This window comes from Amphiura filiformis, chromosome 20 (assembly GCF_039555335.1).
Source record: "Amphiura filiformis chromosome 20, Afil_fr2py, whole genome shotgun sequence".
Taxonomy (NCBI): Eukaryota; Metazoa; Echinodermata; class Ophiuroidea; order Amphilepidida; family Amphiuridae; genus Amphiura; species Amphiura filiformis.
Genome location: NC_092647.1, coordinates 28,260,233 through 28,275,256, shown reverse-complemented (window position 1 = coordinate 28,275,256; position 15,024 = coordinate 28,260,233). Strand labels below are relative to the sequence as shown.

The window sequence follows — 15,024 nt, the reverse complement described above, 5'->3', positions numbered from 1 at the left end:
GCTCATTCCAGATCCCTTAATAGCATTTATATAATTAGCAGTTTTTAAATAAATAACTTTTTTAATTCCAGTGATTTTTATAGAAATCTGAATAGAAATAAATTGGATAAACAGAAAATTGCTTCTCCTGTAAATTAGGTCAGTGTTGCACTCTGCTAACAATTTATGACCAGGAGTATATTGACTGCTTAGAGCACAAGAAGAATTTTGGTTTTTTGAAACCAGTTACTTGTAGTCTGGACTACATTGTAATGTGTACATTAAAACCAAAGACATTGAACATTTCAGAAATTAGTGCTGTAACATAATCTGCAGTATGTATATAGTTTGATCAGGCATTTCAGAAATGTCTGTTACCCTTGACTTTGCACATTACAATATAAATGCTCATAATCCTGTGTACATGTGACAGATTTGATCAGGCTGTTAACCTTTTTTGTCACCGCTCCGATCGAGCAATCAATACTAAAGGCACTATCAGTGATCTCCGCAAAAGAGTAGAATTATTTGAAATTTGTAGGAATAGCTTAAAAATGAAGGATACCTTGTAATAAAATTCCTTTAAAAAAGGAATGGGGAGCCCAATGGGAGCTTTGATGTGATGTGCTGAAATGTAACCGTTTGGATAAAATTTTCTTCTTTAAAACATTAGCATTGTAATCAAAGAAAGATTAAGGAATGTAAAGCATATATCTATTACAGTGGGAGAAAGGCAAATTCGTACTGCATGAGATGCAACAGGATTGGTTTCAAATAAAAAGGAATAAAGCAAATTAGGTAGAAAACAACAGCGCTCAATTCAATTAATGCAGCTGTCTGTATATGGAAAACCTCAATTGATCAAATTAGCATTGCAAATTCTATCCATATTCAGTCACTTTCAGTTGTACAACTTGCAGGGTAGTTTAGCACACACGTACGTTTTACAAAAATGGAAAAAAAAATTTTTTTGGTTCCTCAGATGGAGCGAATCACAGATAGTGCCTGTAATATCAACTATCCATGTCTGCTGCTGTTTGCATGCATTTGTTGGAGTTCTTTTTCATACCTATTTTAAACACTGCATGATGTCCATAGTCTATTGCTCTGTTGCTGTTCTTCATTCCTCTGCAGAAACTGTGGTACGATTACCGAATAGGGTGCAACTTGCTGGACTTGAGTCCAGTCCTCGTTTACGGAGTTTAGGGTTAGGATTTAGGGTTGGGGTGGGCAGTCTTGTAATAAGACTAGTAGAGTTGCATCCTATTCGGCAATCGCTCCGAAACTGTTTTATCTCTACTTTTCAGTATCAATTATTATATACATATACAGTGAAATATAACATAGCTTTGTACATATGGAAATAATTAACTAGACTACTCTATGAGAGGACTTCATGTGGCTGGGAGTTGAGGCAGTCCAAATTCATCAACTGGAACACCATCCTGCAAGGAAAAGAAATAAGTAAAAAAGAAAAACATGATATTAATCATTCCTATAAACTGTTGTCCTTTTCCCTTTAATTTCATTGGTTCTTGCCCGTGTTATATAAGATAATAGAGTACACCTGGGTGTGTATAATTCATGATTTTTCGGGCAACCTGTTTAAGAATGAGAATAAAAGTATTGTTCTGAGACCCAGTCGTTTGTCTATCACTGCCCCCTCGTTCTAATCAAAATAATGTAATTTCTATCCTGTGTTAACAAGCGATAGAGACATGGGTCGTGTTCTCACTACAGACATGGGGTCTCGTACCTAGGTCCGAGTCCACATACAAGTGGACTCAGTCCACATTGATTTCGCGTTCTCACTAATACCAAAATGCTGATGTAGGATCGACTCCACTTACCCGGATGTTATAATATCAAGCGCTTCAATGCATGACCATGGCGTCACAAATTCTGTTCCAATGCATGTTTTGAGCCGAACTCACAGCACATATCAAACTTTACTATAGACTATCAATTTGGAAAGATCATGTTTTATTTCCAGGCCCCCTGATATATTCCTTCAATCTATGGATATGTTATTTTGTGATATATGCATATATTTGGAAAGATCTGAAATAAACAGCTCTAAAAACTGATATTTTATATACGCCTATACGTGTAAAATGAGAGAAATACATCGGGTTGTTATTTCTGATTTTGGTCAAGCACCCCGATTCACACGCAACACAACCTCTAAATCACCATCAAAAATACTATTTTTGATTGGTTATTTTAACTCAGTCTAGCAAATTGTACACCTCAAAAAACGAATATTACACCTGAATATCCTTTTGTATTATACTGTAAAGCCCAATTTCGTTTTGTTTAATTCTGAAACTGGATAAAATCTGTATCTTGCAGCCCCGGCTTGCCGCGATGCCATTGTTTTCACACTGCACGAGAAGCATGCTGCTCATCAAACTACGGCAAGCATCTCGAACGAACCAAAATCTATGAATGAACGAACGTCCGTGTATATCCACTTTCCCCTCGAATTTTCCGCATAAAAAATAAATATTGTAAATTACATGAAATAAAGCATGTATAAATTTGTTCTATAATACCAGCTACGAATTTTTAAGTTGAAAATGCATGTTTAAATGTTATCATGGAAAATTATATAATGTAGACAAGTATATTGTATAGGCCTATAGTACAACGACGGCCGTCAAGGTTGTGCATACAACATTTCCGGTATAAGTGGATCGAGTCCACTTGTAAACGCGTTCTCACTATGCTGCTTGATACCACGTCCTCGGTACGAGACTACCTCAATGAGGTGGTCTCGATGCTACATCCTGGATGTAGGATCGAAACCACTTATTTCGCGTTCTCACTATGCTTGGAAGTGGACTCGATGTAGGATCGAGTTCACGTCCTGGTATCAAACAGGCATAGTGAGAACGCGCCCATGGATGGGTCTCAAAACAATACTTTTATTCTTATTCTATTAATTATACTTTTCTTTTATTCTGTAAATATATGTTTCAACTTTAAAGCAATCAAGCTGTAACAAGCTTTATTCAAATTTTGTGTTTACAACTTGCATCCTATTACTAGCAGGACTCCAGCATGTTTCTGCATGGTATGTATAGGGTGTGCACTTCTAACAGCGGTTTTAACCGCTTGGCAACGCAAAAACTAAAAAAGTGATAAATAGTTCACATTTTCATCTCAAACCAAATTATTAAGGACCAAAAATACTTTCCCAAGTGTAACAAGGTCAGATTTTGCAATTATATAACAAATTAAGAAATAAAAGGCATGAGTTTTCATTGCTCACTGGTGCATTTAACTGAAATGCAGCATATCAAATTCAAAAGTTTTTCATTTTAAGGACAAAAAATATGTTGCATATGGCTCATTGAAAGTTGTGTGTTACTGTTTATAAGCTTTGTGTATTACTTTGTAATATTTGAGTGAGTATGAGTGTTTTGCCATTTTTGCCAGTTTAAACCAGGCAAAAACTGGCAGGTTTTTGCCACTTTGCCGTCAAAAACAGGTTTTTGTCTGCAAAACTGAACCCTGCTTCTTAGTTGCAGGTCCCTGTTTGATGCTTAATGGTTTATTATGCAGATTTATGCCTAAAGATGTTGCATAGATGCGCAAGCAAAACAGCTGCCTCAATGCTTTGATGTCACAGCCACTTCAGGGAGGCAAAATGCTCAAATGTACCGGGATGAGTCACCACACAAAAAAGAGCTAAAAAGGCTTGCAAAAAGCTTTAATTTGGAAAGATCCTATACTTTTGTACAGAGCAAGTGTACAAGAAAAGCTGAACTCCCACATCCTTGATATTATAATACACTCATCTGTGACTTGTTCAGTATTTCATTGAGTTGCAGGGGCTTTGATAATGTTATAGTATCATCTACAAAGTCCCCCATACTGACCTGTGTTGACTCTGCTCCTGGGATTGTCTCTGGTGCAGCAGGAGCTGCAGATGCTTCATCAAGATATGATGTATCCTCATCTAATTCAAACTCATCTCCTAATGCATCCAATTCTGAAAGAAATCACCAAAGATATTTATGTGATCAATTAAAAAGAACATACCAATTAAAAAGAAAATATCTATATAGCTGAGATTTCTGATGATTGGCAAATTAATATAACACCCATGACCCTGAGATCTACTGCTTTTTCTCACCGCATTTCTGTGTGGTTTTTTTTATAGTTTTGTACATAGTCAGAATTTCCCAATTACTTGGTTTGGTTCCCTGGATAGAAGAGATCCATAGCTATACACATGGTACCAAATATAACAGCACATATGAGTTGTAATATATCAATATATATGGGGGGGGGGGTTATAACAACACCAACACCCTGCTTTTGTAGTTTGTGTTTAAAAAACATACTAGCTTTAATGAGGTTTAAACTTTTGGTTCTAAAAAGCATGAAAACAAAAGCTCCAGTAAACATTCCCGTCTTGTGTCATTATAATAATACGTCCTCTGACCTATCTATTTCATACCTGCTTCCAAATCAGCTTCATCTAATTCTGGTGTGCCGTAACTTCTTGATAACACTTCTTGTACTTCATTAGCTTGATCCAACATGTCCTCCATCTCATCTTGAAGATCCTGTAATCACAAAATACCAAATATTATCATCAAGGAAATGATAAGTTGATAAAAAAGACACACATCTACCGGAAGCTCCACCAGGACGACAACTCACACAGGGACCAACTGCAACGGTACTGTGATAATCGACAGTGTACTCATAGAAATATTATAACTTATAATGAATTCCCCTCGAGAAAGCCTATCTACTTTAATATCTAGGGAAATAGTATACAAATATTGACTGCTATGAGGGGCATGGTTAAAATTATAGGCCCAGGGTGATCTGGTCATAGCATGGTTTTGAGATCACCGCGGGCCTATAATGTTAACCATGACCCGAATAAAGCAGTCAATATTTGTTTTATATACCTCATTAATATAGATTTTTGTCATCTGATTAGTTAAAAGGCCTATTTTATTGTTCATAGGCCATGATAAAATTTACAAAGAAAGTTTTTCTTTATGAACCGATCACGTCACCGCAACTGGCAGGCAAAGGGCATTGGCGCCGCGTGCGTAATCCGAACAAGTTATTTTTTCCCAGTTTTGTAGGATCATTCATGGTTGACCTAAAAAAAAAATATCAATTTTCTTATTTAAAAAACACAAAACAATGTGCAAAATTCAATTTTTTTTTTTTTTAGGTCAACCATGAATGATCCTAGCATTTAGGTCTAGGTCCAGGGACACTACAAAACCGAAAAAATAAATAACTTTAAAAAAATAAATAAAAATTTTAATTTCGGGTACCCGGGCAGGGAATTCCCGGGAATCACTCACACCCTTACATTCGATCATCATTAGTTTTATGAAGATCAAATGAAGAGATGTGCGTTCACACCGTAATAGGCAAAAAAATTTATCTTAATCAAATCGAGAAATTTTCATGGTGTGAACAGGGTCTTGCTTTAGCACCAAATAGAGAGGCATCCAACATTATTTTAATCTGCAAGCAAATCTTCTTCTGAAATAGAGACATGTCACTACATGTAGCTTACTTACACAAGGCAAACAAACAAACACACACAAATAATGTAAATTGTATTCACCTCAATTGAGTCCAAGTTAACTTTCTTGTATTCCTTCTTCATTTCTTTGACTCCTAATTTCATAGCATCCACTGTCGTCTTTGTGTCTTTGAGTGTCTGAGTTGCCATGTTAGCCTGCTCCATGTTGAATGATTGTGTCCTTAAATTATCTGACTGTTGCTCGTACCTGTCAACAATAATGAAACAATAACATTATTACTATAACGATGATATCACACAAAACTTCATTCAACAAAGATTACTCTAAATTTGTTCCCCACATAGCCAAATGATGAACTTTGTCGCTGCTCATCCTTTTTAAGGGATTTTTTATTTAAATTATTTATATATTTTATGTATCTTTTTAGGCGTTTTAATATTTATGTATGTGTAATATGTATTTGGTTCACGCCATGCCTGGTGGTCACTGGTCAGTAAAGGCCCCAGTTGTATTGGATATTCGTTGATTTCTTTATTCCTTCTTTTTAAGGGATTATTTATTTAAATTATTTATATATATTTATGTATCTTTTTAGGTGTTTTAATATTTGTGTATGTGTAATATGTATTTCGTTCACGCCATGCTTGGTGGTCACTGCAGTAAAGGCCCCAGTTGTATTGGATGTTTGTTGATTTCTTGATTCCTTTAAATTTGTATGTTTAAATTGTTTGAAAAAAGATGATTGAATAATAATAATATAGGTGATGAAAAAAACCCACCCTGTCTTACGGGCCTGACCGACCCAAATTTTGAGTTAAACTTTAAGGGGGTACTACACCTTTGTGGTAAATTTGTGACTATTTTTGCATTTTTCTCAAAAAATAATATCACACTGGTAACAAAAGTTATGTATATTATTGGGGCAAGGAATCCAATTACTGCACTGAAATTTCAGTGACACAAGACAAGCGGTTCAGTACTATATTCATTCATTCATTCATTCACACCATGCCTGGTGACTATTCACCTTTTCGGTAAATCCCATAAGCCTTTGCGAGTACACCTGAGAATTTGTCATTTGACGTCACGCCGACTTGCAATGCGCAGTAACGATGTTCGATAAACGATGTGCGCATCGGCGCAGATCGGCGTGACGTCAAATGACGAGGTCTCAGGTGTACTCGCAAAGGGTTATGGGATTTAACGAAAAGGTGAATTGATTGGCTTCAATATGATAGGAAACGAGGTACATCTTAGCAGTACCTTATTTTTTATCATAAATAACAAACCGTTTGTCTTGGGTCACTGAAATTACAGTGTAGTAATTGGATTCCTTGCCCCTATAATATATACATAACTTTTGTTACCACTGTGTAATTAGTTTTTGAGAAAAATGCAAAAATAGACACAAATTTATCGAGGGGTGTAGTACCCCCTTTAAAAGTGTCAAGAAAAAAATAATTAAAATCTGACTGACCAACCTTACTTGAAAAGTCTGTCTGCTGGTAAAAAATTTTTATTGTTGCCTTACATCAAAATTATTGAAACAGTCTACATAATACCTGCAGTTTTTTAACTTTATATTGTGTGTAATCAACTGGGTAAACAAAATTACATTATATTTATAACAGCTTTTCTGATTAGTTGGGGGCTATATACATAGGAGCACAAAATATTTTTATTTTAACTTGAAATACTTACATTTTCTTCTGTTTTAATATCCTCAATGCCTTCTGTTTTACAGCATTCTGTGATAAAACAAATTCAACATTTTTTTACAGAGCTCCATCAAAATCAAGCTTTCTAATGGGTTGAAAGAACTGGCATATCGGCTAGCAACGTTTGCACAGTATTTTTTTGTGGGACCTGAGAGCACATTAAACATATCTAATTGCATTCTGAATACGAGGAATGTCCTTCTGATATATCAAATAATTTGAAAGTTTTGAATAGTTTTTGACATTTGCGATATTATACAAATTTAGCAAATTATTAAAATTAGATATTTTTGACAGTCCTCAAAGTACCTGATAAATCCAATGACATGTACATGTACTTAAAGTGTATGTGGGGAAAAACCTATATAAAATCTTCAATACGAAAGGTCAAAATTTTCATGCGATGGATGGCTTTTCCTCCCAGTTACATACTCTATTAATGATTTCAAAACGCATTGAATTTGTATCCATTTTGAAATCATTACTAGAGTATGACATGGGCACAAATTTATTCAAAACACATAGGCCTACAATTTTTTGTCAACCATGTTTGATCCTAGCATTTAGCTCTGGGTCCAGTCCAGGGACACTCTCCATATCCAGAAAAAAATTTAAAAAAAAAAAAATTCAAATTCGAGTATACATGTAGTCCCACCCCCAATTTTGAAAAATGTTCACTCAAAAACGGGGTGGGACTATACTCGAGTCAGTACAGTAAAGTCCACAAAGCATTGAACTTTCACATAAATCTCGCTAGAAAATCGGGAAATTGACCAGTTTCTATTTTTACAATACATTTGCTGCATAGAAAATAGTGACCAACCATGACCACGATTTTTTCACAAACTTTCAATAAAAGATTTAAAATATTTTATTAAATTCACTTCTAAACATTATAAAATATCTTCTTAAATCTAAACAAATAAAAAAACATATTTTAGAGCATTGTATAGAATGTTGTAACATGAGAAAACAAGTTTAAAATGAAAAAAATAAACATTCTGATTGAACAAGGTTGTCAAAATGGCCGCCCCCACATTGGGGGGCGCCGGGCGGCCATTATTAGGGCAAAAGTATTTCGTAATTTTATCATAGTACATGTATGCATGATATATCCTTCAAAAAAATGGCCATATTTCATTTTAGAGAGATATCCCAACATTCAATTTAATGAAGGTAAGGCGGAAATACCCAGCAAAGTAAGGCTAATTTTCAGTTAAGCTTTCTGCCCACTTATTAATATAGTAAGAATTTGGAAACTTTGACAAAATCCTGGATTTGCGAAACTAAGTAGGCCTACTTACTAAAATGGAGAATATTGGCGATTCGCGAAATACCCGTGAAATTAAAGTGTTTTACAGTACCGGCATATACATGTAATACATACCTTAGCAGGTCCATCTCTCATCTTTTTCATCTGATCTTTGTATTTCTTTAATTCATTGTCTAATCTATTAATCTTCTTCTCTATTGAGTCTGCTCGGCTATCAACCTGTCAAAAAAGAAATTTATTTAAAAGATATTTGATGTCACTCGTATTTATTCCATTCACTGAATCCTGATTCCATCACAAATTTTAAAGATTATTGGGATATTCCAGTACGTTGAAATCCATACATCCCCATGGAAGTCATGACCATAATCTCCGGCACAGGCATGGGGTGTAGATTTCAAATGGAGCCACCCATTCAGGTACCAGTAACCTACAAAGTGTAGAAAAGCATCCCTTTACAAAACAAATGAAAGGGGGAAGGCAAATTCATGAGCCAATTACATGTGTAAGACTAAACTACATTCTTAAACACTTCAGAAAGTTCCAGCAATTCTTTACATGGTGTTGCGCCGTGAGCAGTAGCGCCGTAGCCAGCGGGGGGAAGGGGGGCAGAGTGCCCCCCCTGAAAAAAAATGGAAGAAAAAAGTGCACCCCTCTGACAAAAAATAAAAGAGAAAATCCGGAGGGCAAAGGAAAAGAAAAGGGGCAAGGAGCCCTTTTATACCGAAATTCAGCACGAAAATACAAAATTTTTGAGAGCTACACGCGCACATCATCCCAATAAAGCCTTTTGTCTCTATGTATTGTATGATGCAACTGTCATTTTTTTTTCATCTGTGCCCATAAAGTTTTATTTTGACCCCCCTGACCAAAAAGCTGGCTACGCCCCTGGCCGTGAGTTGGGACCCCTTTCGGTAACACATGGAAATTTTGAAAAATTACAATGGCTTTCATCTTGCAGCTAAGTAACATCTTACTTGATGAGGCTTGTTTTCCTGAGCATTTTGACACAATGAAAATCGGCCAAGAAATGAGCTGGTGCTGGCCAAAATAAAAATTTTCTGGAAGGGGGGTCTGAAAAAATACATATATGTAATAAAATGATGTTAATTTTTTATTTTAAAGCTTTTTATTTAATTTTGGTGTCTATTTATATGTATTTGGGGTCTGTTTAAAATCCAGAAATTGTGTTTTCATGACACATGGACCTTCCCGTTTCTTTAAAATTAACTTTTAAAAGTGTGAAAATGGCTCCCTAGCCTAGCCACCGGCTCCCTAGCCACCACCGTAATCACAAATTCAAATTAATTAATCCTAATTATAACTGAAACAATATGAACCAATTTTTTATTTATTGTTATGGAAAGAATATAGATTATTCTTTAAAATGACACCAAATTTATTATTGTATGACAACTAAAACTTTATGGAAATTATGACATCATAAACATCACTTAAAGTGGAAAAGTGTTACTCCACCGCCAAATTTGGTATCCCAACTCATGGTGCAGAACCTTGTACTATTACCGTACTGATGCGAGTAGGCCTAATAGTCCCAAATGCATTTTGAAATCATTAAGGGTAGACGAGGTATTGTTGGTCGAAGCAACCTAAAAATCGATTGGCATTATCTAGATCAATATATTATTGATAATTAACACTTTGATGTTTTGCAAAAGTTCATTCTACAAATCGTATACTTTGCAAACTTGCTTAATTTATTGTTGTTAATCAGTTATGCACGTTTTACAAAAGTGTTGATGTTTCAGCCCTCTTTACAACGTAACTCAAGAACCGCAGCACCTATAAAGGTATATCTGTGATATTTTAATTCTTCTACACGCACGCTATGAATTGAGCGATGCAGTTTTTGCCAAAGCTCAATACCATTCGTAAGATGCTGTGAACTACCAAATCACAACAGTTTAAAATAATTAATAACCTTAATAGAGTATGACATGAAAACAAATTATCAATTTTCATATTAAAAATACAAACATCTTGAATTTTTTTATTTTTTTTTTTTTTGAAATTTGAGTATAGTCCCACCCCCCAATTTTGAACAATGTTCACCCAAAAACGGGGTGGGACTATACTCGCGTCAGTACGGTACTAGCCGTGTGATATGACACAATATATTGACACCGTTCGGCGCGATATGTTTCAACATGATGCGCATACTTGCTATTTGAACCAATCAGAGGTGCTTACCAACAGGGGATAACTATTTGGCTAGTTAGCATTTGGCTAGTTAAATTCAAAATCAATAGAGGGGGTCCTATTTTGGCTAGTTAAATGTTGGTCACCCAGGCTAGTTAAAATTTTGTCCCTTAGGCTAGTTAAAATTTTGTCCTGAGGCTAGTTAAAAGTTTGTCCCTCAGGCTAGTTAAATTTTTGTCCCTTAGGCTAGTTAAAAGTTTGTCCCTCAGGCTAGTTAAATTTTTGTCCCTTAGGCTAGTTAAATTTTTGTCCCTTAGGCTAGTTAAAATTTTGTCACTCAGGCTAGTTAAATTTTTGTCCCTCAAGCTAGTTAAATTTTGGTCTCTCAAGCTAGTTAAATGTTGGTCTCTCAAGCTAGTTAAATTTTGGCCCCCAGGCTAGTTAATTTTGTGTCCATCAATGCCAAAGATTCTCAGGCTAAAATGAGTAAATTATGTAGAGCTCCCAAGATTGAGGAGTTGCACTGCATTTTTATGCCTATACTTCCAATGTCATGGTGTAGACTTGTTTTCTTTGATAAGCGCTAGACTTGTTTCAAGTCTTTGAAAGCAAACCAGCCTCATTTTTAATGGCATAGTTCAATAGCCTCATACAACAGTAATTGCTTAAAATGCAAACTCAAGTTGTGGAGTATGAGTTTCTGTATACCAAAGGACGCCCAGTGCTCAAAGTCTCTAACACTAAAAATAAACCCAAAATAGGTAATGAGTTTTTACACCTAAACACAAAAAAGGTCACTAAAAGAACTTACAAACATTATGAGTAGAGACATGTGTTCTATAGATGAGCATGTTTGAAATTTTGCAAGGTCTTATCACCCCCACTAGAAGTAGTACCTCACAGGATTTGTGTTGTTTCAAATTGTTTTTTGTGGATTATTGGCAGTGGAAAGTTGAAATCATGGACACAGAAAAGCTAATTCATATTTCAATTTCTTTTGTTTTAGTGGACATATAAAGAAAACATAATCTTACTCTGTTTCTTCTTCATCATCTCCCTCCACCTCTTAGATACTTTTATTAGGCCTATAAGTGATATTGTTATTGGCCTACTAAATTATATAATGCAAATTTGATAAAAATTATGCATTTCAGTTTATTACTATAGTATTCGGAAGAGGGGGTCTCTGAAAAAGTTCCTACTCCATTTTTTTTTGAAAACTCAGACAAGAAAAATGTTTTTATTTTTCTTAGCCCAAGCATGTCTGTACTGTTTTCATAAGCCGTTTAGAGACATTTTTATTTAAAAGGTGTCCCATGAAAGTGTGCTAAAATTGTTTCCTCTCTACTCCTTGACTTGCCAAAAATTGCTTCCCCATTATTATTATTATTAACGGCATTTATAAAGCGCCTTTACTAAAGGACTGAGCGCTGTACAAAACAAATCAACCTTAAGAAATACAAAACAATCAAAACCTTTAAAATACACACATAGCATTATTTAGCATAAATAAAGAAATAGTTAAAAACATTATACATGTACAAAGCAATGATTTCCATCCTAAAAAAAACTCCCAAAATTTTCTGTTCACCGTTACCATGGTTACAGATCCAACATTCAACACAATACCCCTCCACTATCAGAAATCTCCTGTCTTGAGACATAATATGACAAGCTGAAATGTTATAAACACAGACATCCTTGGGACAAGGGATTAGCAGCCAGGGCTGTTAAAACAATTAATACCACAAATATATAACACAAATCACATTCATATGAGCTAAGTCAAACCATGGTCAAACATGCTCTGTTCTTTAACCCCAATATACTTGTACAGCATACAATGACCTTTGAGTCTGTTGGGTAAAAAATCCCATACTCTTCAACTTGAGGTCAACTTTGAGCTATATTTAATGAATGGGGGTTAATGAATTTGCCACAGGAGATGAGATCATTTTGACAGACACTGTAACTCCTAGTAATGAATAACTCCCCAAGTCCTCCCTCCTTTTTAGTCCGCAAATCCCATCATCATGGTGACAAGACCATGCTGGCCTCACCATGCTCACCTCAGCTTTTGTGTTATCATACTCAATTCTATGTGGATGGTACAAAGCAATTTTATAAATGTTCATCTGATTTAACTAGCCTGAGAGACTAAAATTTAACTAGCCCGAGGGACAAAATTTTAACTAGCCTGAGGGACTAAATTTTAACTAGCCTAAGGGAAAATTTTTAACTAGCCTAAGCGAAAAATTTTAACTAGCCTAGGGGACAAAATTTTAACTAGCCTAAGGGAAAATTTTTAACTAGCCTAGGTAGACATGTCCACATTCCTTATTATAGAGGGCGACATTCAATCCAAAAAGGGAAATACAACAATTTGAAATTTGGACACCAGAAACTTGACGACGTAGTCTAAAATGTGCCGGTACTTTATCCTTGATACAGAAGTCAGCATGCAGTGAAAGTTAGATTTCATAAAATAAAATCGCCTTTGTGTAAAATGGATCGCCGTGGTGAAAAATGATGCATTACATGGTTTTTTTTAAAAACAGACATTTGCCCATAACTTCGCTAATTTTTGACCTACAGACATGGTTGACCCCTCATTTTTTAAGTTAAATAATCACCTTTTTAAACAAAATAATTTCCATGTGAAATATCATACTTGAAAATTTTGTGAACATGCCTAGCCTAGGGGACAAAATTTTAACTAGCCTAAGGGAAAAATTTTAACTAGCCTAGGGGACAAAATTTTAACTAGCCAGGCTTAGCCTAAGGGACAAAATTTTAACTAGCCTGGGCGACCAACATTTAACTAGCCAAAATAGGACGCCCTCTATTGATTTTGAATTTAACTAGCCAAATGCTAACTAGCCAAATAACAAATCCCTTACCAACAACTGTGATTGATTGATTCTAAGAGCCCCCAGGCTAGGTACTTCCTTGTAAAATGTACATGTGTAGGATTTAATTTGATACAAATTTGAATTGAAGAAGAATATATAAGAATAACTTTTAGGTATTGTTTTTAGTACTGTCATGCATCTATCGCCTCATATAACATGGCCGAACAATTGTTTATGGCATAAATTTTGATAAAACATTCAGCTTCACCTCTTTCATCAACTCCGCCGGCAGGTGTAGTCGCAGTAGTTTTTGTTCACCTCCAGTTAAAACTTCTTCACGGAGTATTTGGAGGTAAAACATCCAAGATCCAAGAAAATGATTTGGTTTGATGAAAAAATTTGATTTCACCTTTTACCTAATGTAAAATTAACCGTAGTGTAAATTTATACAGTGTTACATGTAGTGTAAAAAAAATCAGTAAGCTTACGTTTCCTATGCAGTCATTGAGATTAGGCGGTGGTGCTTTTGGCTTTCCTTTACCAAACAGCCGATTCATGTTGCTTCTGTGTATTTCAAAGATAGTATATTTTACGACAAATTCAAAATCAGCCTTTCTTTATGCCTTTTCCGGTGATTTCAAGCGGTTTTTCGACTGTGAAATTCAGCAATCGCCAATGAATGTTGACGGAAGATACTAGTGACCTAAGGTCAATGATGACGTCATTTTCTATAATTGACACATTACGTACCGCCCTCACGTGGATTTCTGTAACAAAAAATGATAAAACTCGGGGTATGACAATGAATCACCTTTGATTTATTGGTCTTTATTTGGTTGAACCCAGTCAACTACACTCTTTCAGAAACCTATCTGTCCAATTTAAAATAATTCCTGACGGATTTCTCTTTTCGCCAGCCCATCGGGCTGGTACCTGTTTCTGGGATGGGGTCAGTTTGCTCAAGAGATTAATTTTTATTGGTATTGGAATGACTTTTTGTTAAAACTGTTTGTGGTTGGAATTTTTTAAAAATATTTTAATTCGATGGGTAAGGAAAAGTAAGGAGGTTTTGCCGTTTCAACGAATGAAAACGAGTGAGTATTACCAAAGTTATGTTTGAATTAATATGACTTTAAAAGTTTTAGGTATAGGCCTAAAATGTAACAATAATAGTTAATATACAGCATCATATGGTCAGCAGAAGAAAAGTATGTCATTTCAGTGTCTTTGACCCGGGGTCCTTGACCACTGAACAGCGTGATATCATGTTGATAACAGATCTAAGAATCAAAATCTTCATCATATGGACCATATTGATGTCAAAGTAATTATCTATCATATCCTGTGTCGTTTTATGGATAAAAATGACTCAAAATGCTATTGATGAAATAGTTGCTATCATGAACATCAGTTTTGCCTTTTCAACGGGAAAAATCCGATGCAAAATAAAGTTTTTAGGGCCTAGCTATAATATGGGCATAATTTATGCATGTAGGCCTATAGTATTTTGC

General features: G+C 35.2%; 1 protein-coding gene across 1 annotated transcript; it reads right to left on the bottom strand.

Annotated features, from left to right (window-relative positions):
- On the bottom strand, nt 1–14,215 carry LOC140142773 (charged multivesicular body protein 5-like). Its single transcript, XM_072164765.1, has 7 exons — nt 14,002–14,215; nt 8,616–8,720; nt 7,212–7,258; nt 5,591–5,756; nt 4,448–4,556; nt 3,864–3,976; nt 1–1,424 (listed from the first exon to the last, which is right to left on the bottom strand). Exons 1-7 carry the CDS (start codon nt 14,068–14,070, stop codon nt 1,374–1,376), a joined length of 660 nt encoding a protein of 219 aa, XP_072020866.1. The 5' UTR covers nt 14,071–14,215; the 3' UTR covers nt 1–1,373.
- Between the last annotated feature and the right edge of the window lie 809 nt (nt 14,216–15,024).